At 34.7% G+C, this 19,841-nt stretch overlaps 2 protein-coding genes across 2 annotated transcripts; one reads left to right on the forward strand and one right to left on the reverse strand.

Annotated features, from left to right (window-relative positions):
• Positions 1-10,115: 10,115 nt before the first annotated feature.
• Positions 10,116-14,387, reverse strand: LOC130729802 (histidine biosynthesis bifunctional protein hisIE, chloroplastic-like). The gene is made up of 6 exons (XM_057581638.1): positions 14,220-14,387; positions 13,253-13,429; positions 11,264-11,509; positions 11,063-11,158; positions 10,816-10,967; positions 10,116-10,554 (listed from the first exon to the last, which is right to left on the reverse strand). Exons 2-6 carry the CDS (start codon positions 13,394-13,396, stop codon positions 10,338-10,340), a joined length of 855 nt encoding a protein of 284 aa, XP_057437621.1. The 5' UTR covers positions 13,397-13,429; positions 14,220-14,387; the 3' UTR covers positions 10,116-10,337.
• Positions 14,388-15,490: 1,103 nt separating this feature from the next.
• LOC130729803 (uncharacterized) lies at positions 15,491-19,586 on the forward strand. Its single transcript, XM_057581639.1, has 7 exons — positions 15,491-16,071; positions 16,178-16,363; positions 16,893-17,026; positions 17,293-17,378; positions 18,355-18,809; positions 18,915-19,164; positions 19,272-19,586. Exons 1-7 carry the CDS (start codon positions 15,685-15,687, stop codon positions 19,304-19,306), a joined length of 1,533 nt encoding a protein of 510 aa, XP_057437622.1. The 5' UTR covers positions 15,491-15,684; the 3' UTR covers positions 19,307-19,586.
• The last annotated feature ends 255 nt before the right edge of the window (positions 19,587-19,841 follow it).

Here is a 19,841-nt window from a genome sequence, read left to right on the forward strand (position 1 = left end):
CCGGAATAGGGGAACAGGAATATATATTGTTTGGTTGTGTGCACGGAGATGAACCGTTAGGCAAGCGAGTAGGTATGAGGGACGGATAGATGAGCAGACACGTGGTAAGGTGAGTAGGCAGTTTAACCGATGGTAGATGTGTGGCCACATCATAATATTAAGAAGGAAAAAAATCATGCATATTAGGAATTAAATACATTTTATTATTTTTTAGTAGCAAAATAAATATTTTTAACTCTCATTTTTAATGAATTTGATAATTGGTTTATCTACAATGGTTTTTTCTTATATTTTAATATTCTTTTCCTTCTCTTTCACTTCTTTTCTGATTATATCACTACCATATTTATCATTTCTCTACTTAATTTGTCACAAGTGTGGCTGGAAATAGAGTATCAATATAATATTAACCATATTTAAACACTAATTTTCTTTTTTATAATTGTCATTTTTTAATTTATACACTAATTCAAGAGTATAGGTATTTCATATACACTTTATAATTTCTTTTATATGTTTCTCATTTCTCATCATATTATATCACAACAAATATCATTTCTTGGCTTCTTTCTTTCTCGCCCATTAGGACTTTACCCAACATTTAGCTGCTTTATAAAATATCTTTTCTGTTGTAAAAAAAATTCATCAATTATCCACACATTTTCTTTTTTACCTTTTTAAAAGTCATAAAAAGCACCTGGCCAATTTTTCATTGGATTTAGTTATGTGGTTTTCTTTGTAATCGCTTTGACTGCTCAGATTTTAGGTTCTATAAATCAGATTTAAAAATGTTCTAAGAAACTAATAATGATACTCTCTAGCTCATGTTCTTTAACTGCAAATCTGCATTTACTGTGGGAAAACTGACTAATGAAGTTTAGATGTCAATGAAGTTTTCATAGCCCCAAATTTAGAAGTTAAGCAAATTAAGATATTAATAAATAATTATTATTTATTCACACTTCATTTTCTTTTTATCTCATTTCTTTTATTTTCTTTTATTATCTCTCTTAAATCTCTAGTATTATATAACAAAATCATATCTCTAATCATTCATGGCTCATTTTCTCTATAGCTATAGTCTCTCTGTGTAGTTTGAAAAGAAGTGTGAAAAAACATTTTCTTTAATTTATTCTAGCAATTTAAATCTTGAGAATAAAGCCCCTCAAGTGAATATAGCTTACACCCACTGAATTGAAACAAAGAAGGTTCCCAACCATTGTAATCACCCACCAAACAGTAAAAAATGACATCTTGGCAAAGGAAACGTATTAACATACTGTGGGGGCATTCATCAATGAATTGGAGGGCAAATTAAGCACTTTGCATTGTATTACTATACATATTTTCATGGAATATGAAAATCCTGTGGGAGAAATTGCCCCCACCTAGCTTAACATAGATCCGTGCTTGGTTCCAGGTTTATGAACTTGACACACATTTTCAATTCTCCCCTCGCTTTCATAGATTGAGACATCAATATGGTGAAGATGACCATTTCTTTTTTTCTTCTATGTGTTGCAAGTGGTATAGTGGTGCAAGGAGGTCTATCACATGCTTGATTTAATTACCAACATTGCCTCCTCCTTTAAATCAAGCTTGTATTATCCCAAAAAGAAGGGTGAGAGATCGGTGAAGATGAACAATCGAGTAGGTAAAAAAGTCAGGGAGTTGAAATAAAGTTCTCTAAAGTAGAAATCGATCACTTATAAGTTTTTGTGGGAAAAAGAGAAGTGAATAAGAAAGAGCATGACGACGTCCCAGCTAACACACAAGGTTTTGCTTTGAAGCATACACCAAAAGAGCGACCTGCACAACCTGGTTCAAGAACGGACCACCGAGTCCAATTGGCAAAGTGTCTGAGCGGCCTTATAGTGGGGTCGAGATAAAATACTTAAAACATGACAACACCATGCCAATCATGCACGACCCGGCCCGGAAGCTCCACTTAAGGACTTCCCTTAATTGCACATGCAGAGACATTGAACGCAAATACTGACCTTATAAATACAGGTTATATTGTTCATTTACATAACATGCTATTCATTCTTAACATTACTTGAATTCTTCTAAAACTTATGAATTCTCTCTTGCTCACACACTAACATGAGCATCAGAGTCTCTTTGCAGCAACCCTCGTGTGCTCAAGGCCAACGCCACCACACTCTCATACCAATTAAGGTCGAGCACCTCCGCAGAGCTCAAGGACTACGCCCAATATTAATTCTCTCGGAAGAATAGTATAGCTCAAGTTGTGTTAAATGTGACACATCCTGCAATGAGTTCAAGTTAGAGGATTAATCAAAATCCTCCATATGGAATGCCACTTCAAATCATGGCTGGACTGGGAACACCCCGAGGATGAATCATGTCACAGATCTTGCTTGGAAACCAAGCCTTGGCTTCTTGAATGGGAGCAATCGAAAATGGCCATGAATTTAGCACATTGGATATGACTCATGCCTTGGATGCGAAGTGTTTTACGGGATCCATTTCCTTCGATCACTAACACTGCCTTTGAGTTTACTTATAATGTATAGGCTTAATAGCACTTTTGGTCCCCCACGTTTAAAAAATGTGCAATAATAATCCCCCACGTTTAAAAATAGCATAATAGTACCTCAACGTTTATCTCCGTTAGCAGTTTTGGTCCCTCGGCTCCTTTCCGTTAAAAACTTAACGTTTTTGTGTGACATGGCTTTTTTTTTCCTGATGTGGCACTCAGACTAGGAGAGAGAAAGGTTTTGGGGGGAAATCACATGCCCCTCACGTGAGAAACACCTTCTCTTTTATCATCTTCTTCCCTAAATCTGAAAATCACTAACCCTAATTCCTCTTCTTCTCCCTCAAATCCCAAAATCACCAAAACTAATTCCTCTTCTTCTCCCTCAAAACCCAAAATCGCGAGCCCTAATTCCTCTTCTTCTCCCTCAAAACCCAAAATCGCGAGCCCTAATTCCTCTTCTTCTCCCCCAAATCCCAATATTGCGAGCTCTAACCATGGGAGGATCTTCAGCCACACCTAATTGGAGGGATTTAGAAGCTGATTCGAGTCGCAGGGTACCTGAATCGCACAGAAGAAACGATGGTTCTCATGGGTTGTCTGGCTACAGTACCAGGGGTGGCCGAGTCTCCAGATCTCCAACCCTCTTGCTAGGTTTAGGGCCTGTACTCGTGTGTGGTGTTAATTGAATCGGTTCTTCTTCTTCCCTTGCAAGTGGCGCGATTACAATGGCAGTTTAGGTTGGTTGGTTGAGAGAAAAGATAAGGAATGAAAGCAATTAAGATTTGGGTTCTTCTGTCCTTAATCTTTGATTTACTCACTTTGCCTTTGATCTCAATCCTTTGTTGCTGGGTCAGAATGCTTGGCTGATGTTCTGTGTTCCTGGATCCGTTTGTCACTGCTTGGTTTCCTTCCCCCGTTCCTCTTTCCTGTTGTTCTGCTGCTTTTGAATATCTGTATCTGTGGTGCTTTCCTTCCCTTGATTCTTTATTGAGTGCTAGTCTGTATAATTTGTGAAATGTTGAAAGATCTGGATTTTTTATCTGGGTTTATTTTGGGATTCTAGTGAAGATGAAGATGAAGAAATCTGGGGTTAGATGAAGAAATCTGGGTTGGTTTTATTTTTTACTAGAAATGTATGAAGATGTAAAGATGAATGATGAAGATGAAGATGTAAAGAGGTTAGGGAAAAAAAAAAGCCATGTCACACTAAAACGTTAAGTTTTTAACGGAAAGGAGCCGGGGGACCAAAACTGCTAACGGAGATAAACGTTGAGGTACCATTATGCTATTTTTAAACGTGGGGGATTATTATTGCACATTTTTTAAACGTGGGGGACCAAAAGTGCTATTAAGCCTAGTGTATATTTACTGATTTATTTAAATTTTTGGTTCATGAATGGGAGCTGGTTCATTTGTTGGAGGCGCGCCAAGACCTGCATCTTTTCCAGTTGCAGCTGAGATCGTGGAACCCATTGGTCGAGATTGGATGGTGAATATTATGTGGATTCCTCGTGAATGTAATGAAGCGGCAGACTGTATGGCGATGCATGCAGCTAGAGAAGCGTCTCCTGGATGACGTGTGTTAGATGTGCCTTTCTTTGAATTGGAGACTCTGTTGTTAAGAGACTCCATGTTGTGTGTTTAGTTTGTTTCTTGTTGTTAGTTTTCCGATGAAGTAAAAAAAAAAAAGGAATTTTATACTAATTGTATAAAAAAAAGAATTTTATACTAATTAGTATGATAAAAAGAAAAACAGATAAGGAGGAAAGAATATAAAGAAAATGAAAAAAATAGGGTGCTTGCTGTGGTACCTTAAGCCAGATTAAGGCGTGGTACCCAGAATGATATAAATTAATAGAAAAATAATACAATTTGAATTTAAAATAAAATGATGGATGAAAATTTGCAAGGTTCAACATAGGTGAGGCATGGAGAAAGAAGATCCTGACCAGAAAGGATCTTAGATGATCTCTCAAAGTTGAATGTTAAACATAAATCCCAAGTTTTTCAAATCGTGCATTGAACATTGAACAGTATAAACAAACTTAAATACAATATGTTATTAGTTCATTGAGTCATTGAACTTAAATTCTTAAAAATTGCAACAATAATTCATCCTTTTTTTTTTTAAGAAAACAACAAAATTATAACTTAAAATACTATACGAGGTACCACACCCGAAAAAAAATATGGGTACCACAGAATTCACCAAAAAATAGTTACGTCATGTAGACATATAAACCCAAACAATGGTAGTTATAAATATTAATTAAGATTTTAATTTCACATACAAAACATACTTGCATTAGAAATTAGAGATACTAGATATTATACCCGTGCGTTGCACGGGTTAATTACAATATTTTTTAACATTATATATAAATTATTATAGTTTAAATAAATAAAAAAAATATTTTTTAATTATAATTGTAAATAAACTGTGTTAAGACATTTCAATAAATATTATTAGATTTTTTGTATAAATAATTAATATTGCTCAAATTTTATTATTGATATTTAATTATTAGCATAGAAATGATTTTTAGAAATAAAAAAATTTATGAAAAATTATTAAGTTAATTTGAAATATTTAAATTACGTAAAAAAATGTTAAGTGCTAGTGTCATGAAATAAATTTTAATATCATTTTTTATACTTTTGTTCTGGAAATGAACACTCAAGAATGGTATAAGCCTCAAACCCTAGTAAAGCATGAGTCTAGTAATAGCCTAATCCTTTAAAATAAATGTCGAATGATCCTTTGCAATGATCATAAAGTCCCCTTTTATAGAGGTTACATGAAACCCTAACTTTGCCACTAATGGGGCTTGTTGGGTCGTACCTCACTCGGCCCAACTCCCTTACATACATCAACCGCTCCTGGCGCTTGCCCTAAGGGGGTCCCTAATCTCCTAAGTCCTTTCTCTCGCCCCTAGCGAGTTCCTCTCTTTTAGGTCTTGTTCGTCCCTGGGCAAGTTCTTCTAGGGTGTGGGGGGCTCGCCCAATAAAACTTTTTACCAAGAAAGTCATTTGTTGTGACTTGTCAAGGTCAAAAAGAATAAATTAATTTTAAATTTTAGAATTATGATAAGTGATAACATAAATAGCTTAAAATATGATCAAGCGAATTTAAATTTATTTAACTTATTTGGTTTCCGAATGTTTTCTCAAAGCTGATAGCCAAGAGACTTATAATCTCTCGAGGTTCTACGATCACATTAAATGGATATGCCTCTCACAACGAACATTTATTCAACTTTGACCATTATTATTTTTCTCTATTATGCTTCCTTAAGTAATTTTTTTTACAATAAAAGATGAATATTATTAATAGCAAATGATTCATGAGAACAACCCTCTCATGGATAAGTAATTTTTACTAATATATCATAGATCAAAATTATTATTAGATATTTTTTCAATAATGCACATATATGTTATTGTTAACTTTAAATTCATTTTAGCGGTGCTTTTAATTTTAAAACTATTTATCTACATTATTTATTAAAAATATTATTTTATTATTAACTAATTTTAATTTTCAATATTTGTCAAATGCAAAACTAAAGAAAATTTCAGTTTTTTTAACAAAATTAATTTTTAATATTGACAATAATTTTTTTTAGTTTTTAATTTGAGAATTATATGGTTTAATGCATTTAATACTCTTTGCTAATGAGTTTAATGCAAAAGCTCAAGTGAGCTTTACATATATATATAGATTTTTTTTATACATCGAAAAACTAAAATCAGAGATTTTTTTTGGCTTCCATGCCTACTTCTTAATAAATTTTGCAGTTCTATGTCAAAAAAAAGAGTAATGTGATATCATATAAATAAAATGAGATTAATGGATATGCACCGTCAGTGTAAAGAAGTTTTACACTGACGTTCAATCACATTATGCCACATAAGACTAAGTAGTTACAAATCTTTTTAATTTTAATTAATAAATTAATAAATTGCTGATGTGACGGAAATCAATTGGGTGCATGTGTAAAACAAGTTTACACTGTCAGTGCATCTCCTATTTTCTCAAATAAAATTGTGATGAAAAAAAAAAAGGAAATCGGAAATAAGATCGATGAGAAAATAAGGTGGGGATGAAATAGAACCTTATAAATATACGCAATTACTATTCATGATACATTAACTTCCTTGTCATATATAAGTAACGACTTGTTTACACACTAAAATAGGATGCGTTATGCAACTATATGCGTGGTTTTTTTTTAGGTACATAGGAAAATATCTATGCGTGGCTCGTTTACGAACATACCCCCCCTTAGTGCTTATGATGGCACCTCGTGTGTTCGGTGGGATATAAATATTAATATTTAATAAGGAAGTATGGTCGACTTCGACTCCATCACTGTATATGATGACCGTTTGTTCGTTATACACCTCCCATTCTTAGGACCTATGTGTCCTCTTTAAGGGTCATGACAATATGCCATCGCAGACGAAACAATTACCACACGAGATTTAATTTGCTGAGGTAGGAAGAACTAAGAAGAGTGTGTAGGTATGTATTGTAATAAAAGTAAAACTAGTGTGTTTGTGGGAATGGAGGATTAGGCGCTGTTGAAATGTAGATATATATTTGCTATTAAGAGAATAAGTTAAGAGTTGGACATGGATGGAACACAGTGTGTATATAGAAAAGGTTGTGGAAAGTGAAAACGTGTGTGTGGGGAGCGAGTAGGTTTATGAGACGGCAACACATGCACGTGAAAGGGGGGACTGGCTGGTTATGGTCAGCCGGTGGTAGAGTTTGAACCACGTACTGAAGCAAACATTTTGGTCCACAACCATTCCCGTACGTCCAGTGATAGAGATATGATACAAGAGAAAAAAGTGAAGACATAAATACATGATGATGGATGATGTAATAACTAAAAAAAGGAGTGTGAATACATTAAAATAACGCACCAAATATGTCTTAATGACAAAATATGTCTTAAGGAGCTCTTTTAGACTAACATAAGAAATATATATATATATATCGTGAAGTTTAAGGTGGAAATAAGTCAAGCAAGTTAGGTTTTACGTAAGTAGCTCAAGTTTGACCTGCAATCTTTTTTAGTGACTTAAATTTGACAAGTAGACTTTTAACGAGCTGAATTTTAAGGCTTCGCTTTACCTGTTATAAGGTCTGACCTGACCTATAACCCTATTTAAAAGAGGTAAGAGCTGACCTGTTATAAGGTCCCCGAGGGTTAGCTCAAGTGGTAAGAGCTAGATGACATAAGGGTTGGGGAGGGGAAGATCCAGGGTTTGAATCCTGGAAGAGAAATTTGAAGGGATTTTCTAACTTACTAACAAGTAACAACTAACCACTAACATTTGCCTATAAAAAAACATATTTAAAAGCGTATTTAATTGAAAATTTACAATAAATAAGACAAATAGGCCGGTAGGCTAATAGGTCACGAGCTAATAGACCAACAAGCTAATATTTTTGTATATATCCATGCATTTTTTTAAATAATAAAAGTTGTATATCATTGCTCTCAAATAATATTATTTATATTGATAAAAATAAATAAAAAATATTACATATACAAGTTGGCTTATCAAGTCAACTAGGCTTTTTTTATAGGCTGTGTTTAATTTGGTCATTTTAGTTAATCAAACATTTTAAAATGTCTAGGCTTAACCTTTTTAATAAATAAGTTAAACCATGTTGTAGGTCTTTAACATGTCGCTTGGTTTATTTCCACCCCTACTGACACTTTTCCAATATGTACACTATTTTGTGACAGTTAAAAACTTCACTAATAATATGTTAGAATGGTATGAAAATATTTTGCATGTCTGTGAATAATTTTCGATCACGAAATTATCCGTATCACGCCTTTTGATAAGTTTACGCATTCTCTTCTTTTCTTGTCATTTGTCATGCAATTATGGAAATGTGTGTTTTTTTAAATTAGGATGAGTGGAAGTATATTTAGACCCCGTTTGAAAATACAGCTTAATTAAGCGCTTATGGTCATAAGCGCTTATGACATAAGCGTTTATTCATAAGCTATTTTAAATTTTTTATTTAAATAAATTGAAAATAAGTTATATATAAGCATAAGCTCTTTTTCATAAGCTATCATGACTAGCTTATGAAAATAAGCTCAAAACAGCTTATGGTAGGTCATAAGCTGTTTGCATAAGCTCTCCCAAACACTGACATAAAAGCTTATGCTATCTAATAAGTTTAAATAAGCTCTTTCAAACGGGGCTTTAATTTTTGTGAGACTATTATCTCACTTCACGAGTGCATTAAATGTGAGGGGCTGGTCAATAAATTTATTTCATTCACAAAAGTGGAGATTCAAACTCTAAATTACTTACTTAAGACATAAATGTATTGTACGTATGTACCCACAATTTAGTACATGTTTGAAAAACTCATCCAGAATTCACGTTTGACCCGATCCACGTTTTTAAAAGTAAAAAATAGTTATTTTTGGATTTCTGAATTCACATTTGGCTTCTGAGAACCAAACACACATTTAATGTGTTTAAAAATATTTATCAGTGTGTAAATATTAAAAAGTTGAGATTTAAACTTTTAACTTTTTCTTTACTTGGCCTCTTCACCAAACTAGTTCCAGCTCCATTATTCTTTGACATATAACAAGCACCTCGATCGGAGGCTCATGTTAAGTTCAATTTTAACAGTACAAGTGTTTGCTTTCGGAGATCGAGAATCTCTTGGTGTGTGCCACGAAATGCAAACTGCACAAGTACCCACTACTCTCCACTTTCTCCTCATCCGATGTCACCAGCATTGTGTCTTCAAAATCTCTTCTATCGTGACCTCTTCCTAATACAGATACAAACATCAGTTGGCATGCTTAGCAACAATGGTTGTGCTATTTTGCAGATTGACATGCATTGGCTCAATACACAGGGCAAATAATTGCAGAATAGTGTCTCCTACCTAAACCAACTTGACAGTATAATTTTGACCTTTTCATAAGAATTAACTTAAATTTTAGGGTCCATTTATAAGCACAAGCTTAAAACTGCTCCAACTTTAGAACACCTTCTTAAGTGATTCTTAAAAAAAACTGCTCCAACTTTAGTTATTTTCTTACAAAAATATCCTTAATTAATTATTCATCATTCTTCGATCCATAGTGTACTCTGTGATACCCATAATATTTTTAAGATGTGATATTTGCATTAAACACTCAATTGCATCAACAACTAATGAACATGTAAATTTATAGATATTGAATCCGGTGATTGTGGGCAATGGGGGCAGCAAGTAATCTACTAAAGGCTTCCAAGGCAAGTCCCACTTCTTGCAGTGTAGAGTGCATAGACGAAATGGGATCAACGGAGCTATTACTGGAAATGGAGTCATCGGTAGGGAAGATACAAAGTGGTAAGGAGGAACGTGCGCCGAGATCACAATGTAAGTGGCAGCACTAACAAAATAGGTAACGGAGTTACAGTACAAAATCTTAATTCTCCGATCCACGTTAAACTTAACGTGACAAATTCTAACTTCTCCGTTAATACCTTGAGATACGTGAAATCACGTTTGCGTTAGCTCTAACGCCAAAACAAACATACACTTAATAAGCATATCATAGTCTCACAGTTTGCGCTATTTAAGCATGCAACCTTGCATGTAAAATTGTAAATACAATTAACTAAAAACCTCTGGAAATGAGTAAAACATCACTCTGGAAAATGAAGAATGACAGTTACATCTTACATGGTGTTCTTGACATTCTCAACTGAACTCTATTGAACAAAAGTTACCCTAACTCAACCAGAGTTACATAGGTAAGAACACAAGCTATATATATTGGGAAAACACTCACCCGTCCACTGATTTCTGGGACGCACGACTTCTCTTTTCCTCAATACCAGATTGGGAAAATCTTTGCCGAAGAACCTGCAAAACATCTTCCATTTTGACATCTTTCCGTGCCATCAAAACCATGGCATGGTACAGTACATCAGCCATCTCTGAAGCAGTACGCGACTTGTCCTCATTACTCTCTAGTGTTTGACACAACTCATTTGCCTCTTCTCTGCAAGTAGAAAGATAAAGTTACAATCTGAAGTCATAGAGATAACAAGCTTTTACTCCAAATGTTTTCTTCAAGCAAAGTGAATCATAAGAAAATTAGTATTTTAAACAAAAGGTTCAGCACAGAGGCAATTGTATCAGCTAAAAGGCTTAGCAATAACTGAAGCATGGACAACATGGATTTTTCGGGGGAAGAAAAGGGGGAAAAGGTTTGTTACTTATATTCAAACTGAACAGAAGAACATGCCAATATATACGCAACCTGATTTTAGAGCACAACAACTCATCATTAAGCAATAATCGCTTTGTCCAAGAAGGCTTTCCATTTTCTACTTCTGCTAACTCTGCTTTGCGCTGGGATATTGTAGACTCTAAGTCATACAAAGAAGTTAATGCCAATTTATTTCCATCAGCCTGTAGAAAAAAAACCAAATAAATTTGAATATTGCAGACTGTATTTGAAACAAAACAAGCCAATAACATGCTTGTTTGAATCAATTTAAACTAACCTCTTGTTCTTTTAACAAGTCAAAGACTGATGTATAGTAGCATGTTTCTGCTCCTGTGTGGCAGGTAGGCCCATCAGGTTTTCCAAGGTATATTATCTGAGAAACCAGGGGGAAAAAGTAATCAAGGTTCCATATGATACTAATGCAAAGAAGAAAAGGAAAACACTTATAATTCCATCGGGAGAGAAGGCAAGAGCTTACGGAATCGCGATCACAATCAAGAAAGACATCATGAACATTGATAAAATTATTAGAGGTCTCTCCTTTCGTCCACAATGCTGATCGTGACCGGCTATAGAATGTGGCCTTGCGAGAAGATATGGTTGTAACCACTGCTTCTCTATTTGCAAAGCCTTGCATTAGGATGGCTCCTGTGTCAACATTCTGAGCTATTGCCACAGCCAAACCTTTATCATCCCATTTTAAACTGTCCAGAAATGAGTCTACCTGACAAAAGTTTGAACTTTTTAAAGTGAAATAAAAAATCAGAAATAACATTAAAATAAGGAAGAAATGAAAACAACAATTGCCAAGAAATTTCATAAGCAACACAAAGGATGAGCTTTCCTTTTAGTATCAACAACACATTTACAATCACCATAAAAGTGCAAAAGAATTTCCGAACTTAATCCCATGGAACTAAATTATTACGTAATTTCAACCCAGAAATATAAATAAAACTTACATGAGGTGCCCCAATTTCAACCCAAAAATATAAATATTACTTACATGACCAGCTTCGCAATTTAATGTAAAGTGCAACTTTAGGATAGAAAATCAAACAACTAAAACAACACCCAAGGTTTGAAGATAGCAAAGCAGGCATTAATATTGTAGCTAAAGAAAAATGATTTGTTCAAAGACCAGAAAGAACTTTCAGTAAGTTCTGGTCTACCTCAGTTTTTAAGCCTCGTGATGAAGGAGCAGAAATTTCAAGTTGATTCTCGATCATGTGACCACCTCCATTTAGGAATAAGCATAACTACTTTGATAGATGCTAATGTAACCAATTATTTTATAAAATCAAAAGCAGAGTAGATGATTGACCGAGATACTTTTACACAATCTAATTGTCAATTAAACATAATGCATAATCAAATTGCAAGTCCACTACCACTACATCATGAATAATATGAAATCCTAAACAATGACCATCTGTAACAGATAGTGAACAAAGTGGTAATTCCTTTTAGATAGCATGCTTTGTGGTCTCTAACGCCTTATTTATATAATGACAACGATCTCTCAGTGACATGAATAACCAAGTGAGCGGAATGACAATGATCTCTCAGTAACATAAATAACCAGGTGAGCGGTAGTTTCATACAAAGACAAATCTATGCATGAATCTGGCTTCCGATTCTAAAACAAAAAAACAATGCATTCACCGTACTACCTATTTCAAGGACGCAATCACAAAAATCATCATGAGAACCATCTTTTAACATCCAGACGAAGATCCACCCTAATAAGAAGAATGCACCATTAACTGGCCAATACAAAATCTTGATAAACTCCCAAACAGAGCCTTATGTAAATTGTAGATCAGTAAACAAAATTGAAACAAGCTAGTATTTTGTAATGCCCATTAAAAACATACCATCTGATAATGAAAAATAAAATAAAACAAAGGCAACCCACTTTTCCCCCTATTTTCTCAAGAACTCCCATTGCCAATTTCCCAAACAACATGCTAAGCAAAGCAATCAAATCATAGAAAACACAATAGTTTTTTTTTTTTATCAGCCAAATAATTGCATTAAGGGAGCACGAAGGGTGCCCCAACCCTTAATACAAGGAAAGAAAAAAATAAGCAAACATAAAAGAACTAAAAGACTAGAGAAAAACTAGATAGAAAGAGTCACAATTTCAGCAACTAGAAAGAGTAATCATAGCATTCCAGACCAGCAACCATGATTGTAAGCTCAACACCAACACGCAGCAGCAAAACCCATTGCAATCAGCTACCAATAAACCAAAACACAAGCCTGGCTTCCTGTAAACCACTAGGCAACAGAGGGGAAATAGAGGGCAGCTAGCATCAGCAAGAAAACACAGTAGAACCAGCATAGAGCAGTGCAAAACTCTCCACACAACCCAGATTACAGTGCATCTAAGCAAACCAAAGGGCTCAAAGACCATTCATACACAGAATATAGAAAATACAATAGTTAGTTCACATTCAAGTACCTTGGGGTTTGATGTGTGCATAGAAGCGAAAACTAAGTGGTGGGTCTTGTAACTGCGTCTAGGATACTCATGACTGGAAAATGAGAGGTTGCATTTGTGGAAACCTCTGGCAGATTGAAGCATGTGAACGTAGGAAACAGCCATTGAATTGAAACACCACCTCTGACAACCACTTGCCTGTGCAATTGTAAGGAAACAAACAATGTTTTATTAGGAACCAATTCATAGAACCTCCAATAAGGGCGAACCCTCAACCCAGTTAACCCTAACACACATGGGCCAAAGACAAAAAAAAACCCTTAAATTAAAAAAATTAACCTATGCAGTCTGTCTACCTTTAAGATACAAATAATTTTTTAAAATTTAAATATTAGGAATAAATGCAGAAAAATGTCTAGTCTAAACTCTAAAGATTTTGATGCAGAAAGCACTTTGATCTAAGGGACATAATAAGAATAACTATGAGCAAAGTGAAGGCAATAAAACCATGAATTCAATTTAAAATTCAGGGGAAACATGTCAAAAGACCATAAATTTCTTTCAATTGCAGAGTCCTTCCTCTCCTACAGAAACTGTTATATACAATATTAAATCAAAATGCTGTCTAAACTGTAACCAATCTTAGGCAGAAAAAACAAAAACTGTAACATCCAAATATTTTACAACCTATTATATATATTCACATGTTTTCCAGGTATGGGTACCCTAACCCTAGTGTGTATATATATTCACTTGTTTTCCAAGCTTAAATTTAATTCATAGATAACCCATTTCTGAATGTGCTATAGGTAGAGGAAAATACTACCCAGTTAACTATAAGAATGCACCATTTGTTGTTTCATTTGCATTTAACTATGAGAATCCTTTATGCCTAGACAATGTAAACAGACCACAGTTTACTAAGCAGAGAAGCAAAGGCCAAAGAAACAAAATACCAAACAGGGGCAAGAGAAGACCAAAATCATACCGGTGGGAGGTGGAGGAAGGCTGGCTGCTGACACCGGCGGCGACTGCGGACGACCTCCTGACGGCGCGGCGGATGAATTTCAGTGGAGTAGAGCCGATCTGAAGAGCCCCAACATCCAAAAGCGCAACAGGGAGAATGAGACACACAACCTTGGATGGTTATGATGTGTTTGGATGCGCAAATAATAAAAGGATTTTTTAAGGAAAAATATTAATTTTAGAGTAGTGTAATTTTACATCACTTATTTTGACCGATTACAGTAGGTTAACATATTTTTTAAAAAAGTAAATATCATTAAAAATTTATCATATATTAAATTTCTTTAAAAAAATGTGTTGACCTGTTATAATAGATTAAAAAAAGTGGTGTAAAATTATACCACTCCAAAAGTGGTGCACATTGGGGGTCACCCAAAAAGATAGAATATATCTACACAGGTTTGATTTAAGTAAATAATGTATTTGCTTATAAAAAAAGTAAATGAGAGTTGTGGAAGAAAACAAAATTTGTTTGGAGAATTAGCTCATAATGTTAATGTTCGCCACTCGAACAGAATTGACTCTCGTTGATGATATTATAAGAAGAAAAAATAGGATATGCATAAGGTGATAACTGATAAGGCTTAAAAGTAAAGTATATAACCTTTTTTTCAACGCACAACCTTGAAGTACATATGGGTTTCACTCGTTAACTCTTCATCTAACTTCTAATCCAGATGGACATCATTAAAATTTTACTAAGAAAAACTCAATAGAACAAATAGAGTGAAGGAAAAATAGTACATCATTTTATAATTTGTCATTAAATTAAACATTATCTCATTAAACACTCTTACACAAAAACACTTATGAGAAAAAACAAAATGATAAAAAAAAGGAGTGTCATGCATTTTAAGAAACTTTCCGAAAGGACACAAGATTAGATACAAGGAGAGTGCCCCTAGCCAAATTTTATCATGAGACAGCAAAGCATATTTTGCTAAGAAATGAGCTGAATGATTTGCTTCCCTATACACATACACATGAGGGAAAAAAAGGAAAACTAGTAGTTAACTTGTGTATTCTTGTAATTAAAAAATCATGACAAATACCTTCTGGTTACCTGCATCAGACAATTCTGTCCCTTCTAGTTTTGGTAAAGATCAAACTATCATAAATTAAGTTTTTTTTTTTTCTTAACATTTTGTTAATACACCGAAAAAATGTGAAGAAAATAATGCATATATATATATATATATATTCAGTGGAACACGAATAAGGGAAGAGAGAGAGAAACTTAGCTTTTTGACAAAAAGTTGCTCATCACTTCTTGCTTATTTGCTAAGTTTTCCAGAAATCGTACAGTGTGGAAATCAAAGAACAGAGACGATGTCGTTTTGTTTCCATGTACGAGGTTTATAGCACTGAACACTGAACACTCAACCACACTCCAATCCAACGTCTCAATTCTCTCCACCACCACCATCATGTTCACACTGGCCACCATAGAAGAAAAGAACAAGAGGAAAATGTGTGATCAGGAAGTGAACCAGCCTCTCTCACCTTCACGATCACCATCAAATCCTCCTCAATTTCAACTTCACCCAAGCACCCCAGAGAAGATCCCAAGCCCACACATTCAGAAACGAATGCAAGGAGACACTTGCTTCAAGTGTCACCAACAAGGTCATTGGAGTTGGTTTTGCCCTTTGAACTCCCCCAACAACAAGCCCCTCTCATCATCATCACACTCACCCACTCACCACTCCCCTCAGAACATTCACTGCCGTTGTGGCTACGGTTTTTGCATCATCAAAACCTCCAACAGCGAGAGAAACCCGGATAGGAAGTACTATTCCTGCCCCATCAAAAGGGTATGTCTCTAACACCTTCAAGTTAATTTCGACCTTTTGTGATTCCCAGTTTTAAATTATTGATTTTCTTAAGTGTTTCTCTGTTGGGTGTTTTTTGTTGTTTTAGGGGGCACAGTGTAAAGGGTATGGATTTATGAAATGGTGTGATGAGCCTGTTGATCAGAGTGATTTGCAGCCTCCGTTGTTCAAGTACCCTGAGTGTGAATGCAGAGCTGGAGTGTGTCGTAGAGTGAGGGGAACAGAACAGAGTACCAATGCGGTTAAGTACTATTTTGAGTGCCCTGTGAAAAAGGTATGGTATGATCATCATCATTTTGGTTTTCTACTTTTCTAATGGTTCTATGCTTCCTGAGTCGCTGGTTTTTAGTACTAAATTTTTAGTGCTAAATGACCTCAACTTCTTGATATGTCCTTTGGTTGTGAAACGTTTGCAAGTTTTATGTACTGAAGCTTATGTATGCATCATTGCGTATGATATTGACACTTAAAACATGCTAAGAGTAGCAATTTAATTGCCATATTCATCTTGTTCTTGACTCTTGAGGGAAGATGATCAATTAATTGTAGGGTGAATAGTCAATTGGGTTTAATGATGATGGTGAAACATGTTGTGGTCAATAAGGTAAGCACCATATGACTAAAATATCTAAAATAAAAAGAGCTAGTTCTTTTAATGTGGTAACAATTGATGTTAATTTAGCTGATTTCTCTCACAGATTGTATAGTAAGCATTATTTTCAGTTATCTTGGGACTGTATGCATTGGCTAGTAGATTATTCTTTGGGGTGTACTACTATCTGTTTATTTCTGTTTATCTATAGGGTCATGGATCATGTGGATACCAAGTGTTAGAGGATGAAGTGCTCAACAACACAAGCATTGCTCATGTCCGACAAAGCATGTCTGAAGATTTAGTGCTCAACAACACAAGCATTACTCCTATCCGGAAAAGCAGGCAAAGATTGTTAAATTATTTTAATAATTAATGTGGCCCATGTAACTTATAGAACTAATTTTATGAAAAGATCCTCAATGTGATGGTCATTAGGATATTAAAGCAATTAAAGTTAGTTGGGGGTTTCAAAATTCAATTTTGAATTCCCTCTCCTCTTCCTTCAGAAAATTAAAAGATAGTGGGTGGTTACAATAACCAACCTACAATAAAGGGTTTACTGAGCAGTTTTCAAAGTAACGTATTCTGCTTCTCTTCTCATCCATCAGAGAAGGACTGAAAGTGGAAGGCAAAGAGGAGAGAAAAGGATTCAGAGAGCTTAAGGATTTCTTCATGGATTCTGGCATGAATCAAGGTTAGTTATCTCCTCCCTTTAAAGTTAGTGAGAATCATATGAATTAAAGATCCTGGCTTAGGTTTTCTGTAAGTTGAAAACCCTAGAATAGATGAAATTTGCTTACAATTGGTGTCAGAGCAAGGTTCCTAATTTTATGATTCTCCATTAAAGTTGAATTCTTTATTTTTCATGAACCCTAATTTAGAATTCGAAAATTTATGGATTCAATTATAGTATTTTTGTTTCCGCTGCCTTGTGCTAATTGGCTGTGGCTGACCGAAACTGTATTTCAATGGACGTGCCATGTGTATAGTTTAAAAAGATATGGCAATTCACAGTAGCGTTTGTTTACCTATATTGAGAGGTATATATAGGTGTAATTGAAATTGAAGTGCAAACCTAGTACAGTAAATTAACTTAAAGGAGACTTACATACTCGCACAGTAAAATAATATTATATATTAAATGAGTATGTATTGTGAAATCATTGCAAAATTTATCTACTGAAAGTTATAGCTTCCGCATTATATTGACTAATTTTGCAGAAAAGATAATTGCTTGTAAGGTATAAATTATGAAATTAAATATATGAAGGATTTGTATCATCAAAGTGATCAAATGTGTTTATTTAATTTCATAATGTATGGTTGCAATTTACAGCTCATGGTTTTGATGATATGAAAGGATTTAATGGGCTTATGATGTTTTATTATTATAAGAAATATTTGTGTCACCCAAAGGTGGACCATTATTTATAATGTATGGCATTAAAAAATGAATTGACATACTTGAAAAATGTGTTTATATATCTAAAGATTTATAAACATGTTAATTATTTGTCTATTAAAGTAGTTTTTAATAGCATCATTCTTGTTTGAAGTTATGAATTTAAGTTGCATCCAAAGATGGGCTTATATGCATAGGTAAAGTTATTTGTTTGAATCCATTTAAGTTACTCAAAGCATTAATGTGTAAGCTTATCAATGTTTTGCAGCTATGACTTCTTTGTCTGCTGGGGTCACTGGTGTGATTAAGTTCAACGGTCTTAACTATGCTGATTGGTCGGAACAGATTCAGTTTCAACTGGGTTATATGAATTTAGACCTAGCAATAGTTACAGACGAAAAGCCTGCAGCCATTACTGAGACCAGTACGAATGATGACAAGTCTTATTATGAGGCTTGGGTAAGGTCTAATAGGCTGTGCTTGAACTTGATGAGAATGACAATGGCTGAAAATGTTAAGCCATCCATGCCCAAAACAGACAATGCAAGGGAATTTATGGCAAAAGTTAAGGAGTTCTCACAATCAGACATAACTGACAAGTCCATTGTGGGAACTCTAATGAGTGAGTTGACGACCAAAAGGTTTGATTGGTCTCAACCAATTCATGATCATGTGACTAGCATGGCAAATCTGGCAGCAAAGCTGAAGTCCATGGGTATGGATGTAAGTGAGTCTTTTCTCGTACAGTTTATTATCAACTCACTTCCTTCTGAGTTTGGCCAGTTCTAGGTGAACTACAACACCATTAAGGAAAAATTGAACTTTCAGGAAATTAAGGCCATGTTGATTCAGGAGGAAGGGAGATTAAAGAAAGAGAAAGACCACTCAATTCATCTCACGACTCATGATGGAGCTAGTAGCAGCAAGGCTAAACCAGGTAGAAAGGAACAGAAGAAGGACAAAGCCTTAAAAGTTAAAGAGGGTCGAATCCATAAGGAGCATGTGTGCTACTTCTGTAAGAAGGCTGGACACTTCAAGAAATATTGTCCGAAAAGAAAGGCTTGGTTCGAAAAGAAAGGTACATTTTATGTTTCAATTAGTTTCGAATCAAACCTTATTGAAGTACCTAATAATACCTGGTGGTTGGATTCTGGTGCAACTACTCATGTGTCACATATTATGCAGGGATTCCTTTCGATCCATCCCATAAGAGGAACTGAAAATTTTCTGTACATGGGAAACAAGATGAAAGCACGAATTGAAGGAATTGGGACTTACAGATTGATCTTGGACACTGGTCATCAGTTAGATCTAGAAAAGTGTCTATATGTTCGTGGATGTGCTAGAAATCTTGTTTCAGTAGGAAAGTTGGATCGTTTAGGTTTTGATTTTAAGATTGGACATGGTGGTTTTTCTTTGTATAAACTTGCGTACTATTATGGTTCTGGTACTTTGCTGGATGGTTTATACCGTTTCAATCTTGATGTTAATTTTGTTGAATCTCTATTTAATGTTGAGCACAATAGTAGTGTTAAATGTACTGCACGTAATGAATGCTCTGCTTTCTTGTGGCATAAAAGATTAGGTCACATATCCAAAGAAAAGATTATGAGGTTAATGAAAAGTGAAATATTGCCTCAATTGGATTTTGCTGACTTGGATATATGTTTGGATTGCATTAAAGGCAAGCAAACCAAACATATATCAAAGAATCCGGCTACAAGAAGTAGTCAACTCCTTGAGTTGATACACACT

The sequence above is a fragment of the Lotus japonicus genome, chromosome 1 (genome assembly GCF_012489685.1).
Source record: "Lotus japonicus ecotype B-129 chromosome 1, LjGifu_v1.2".
In the NCBI taxonomy this organism is placed as follows: Eukaryota; Viridiplantae; Streptophyta; class Magnoliopsida; order Fabales; family Fabaceae; genus Lotus; species Lotus japonicus.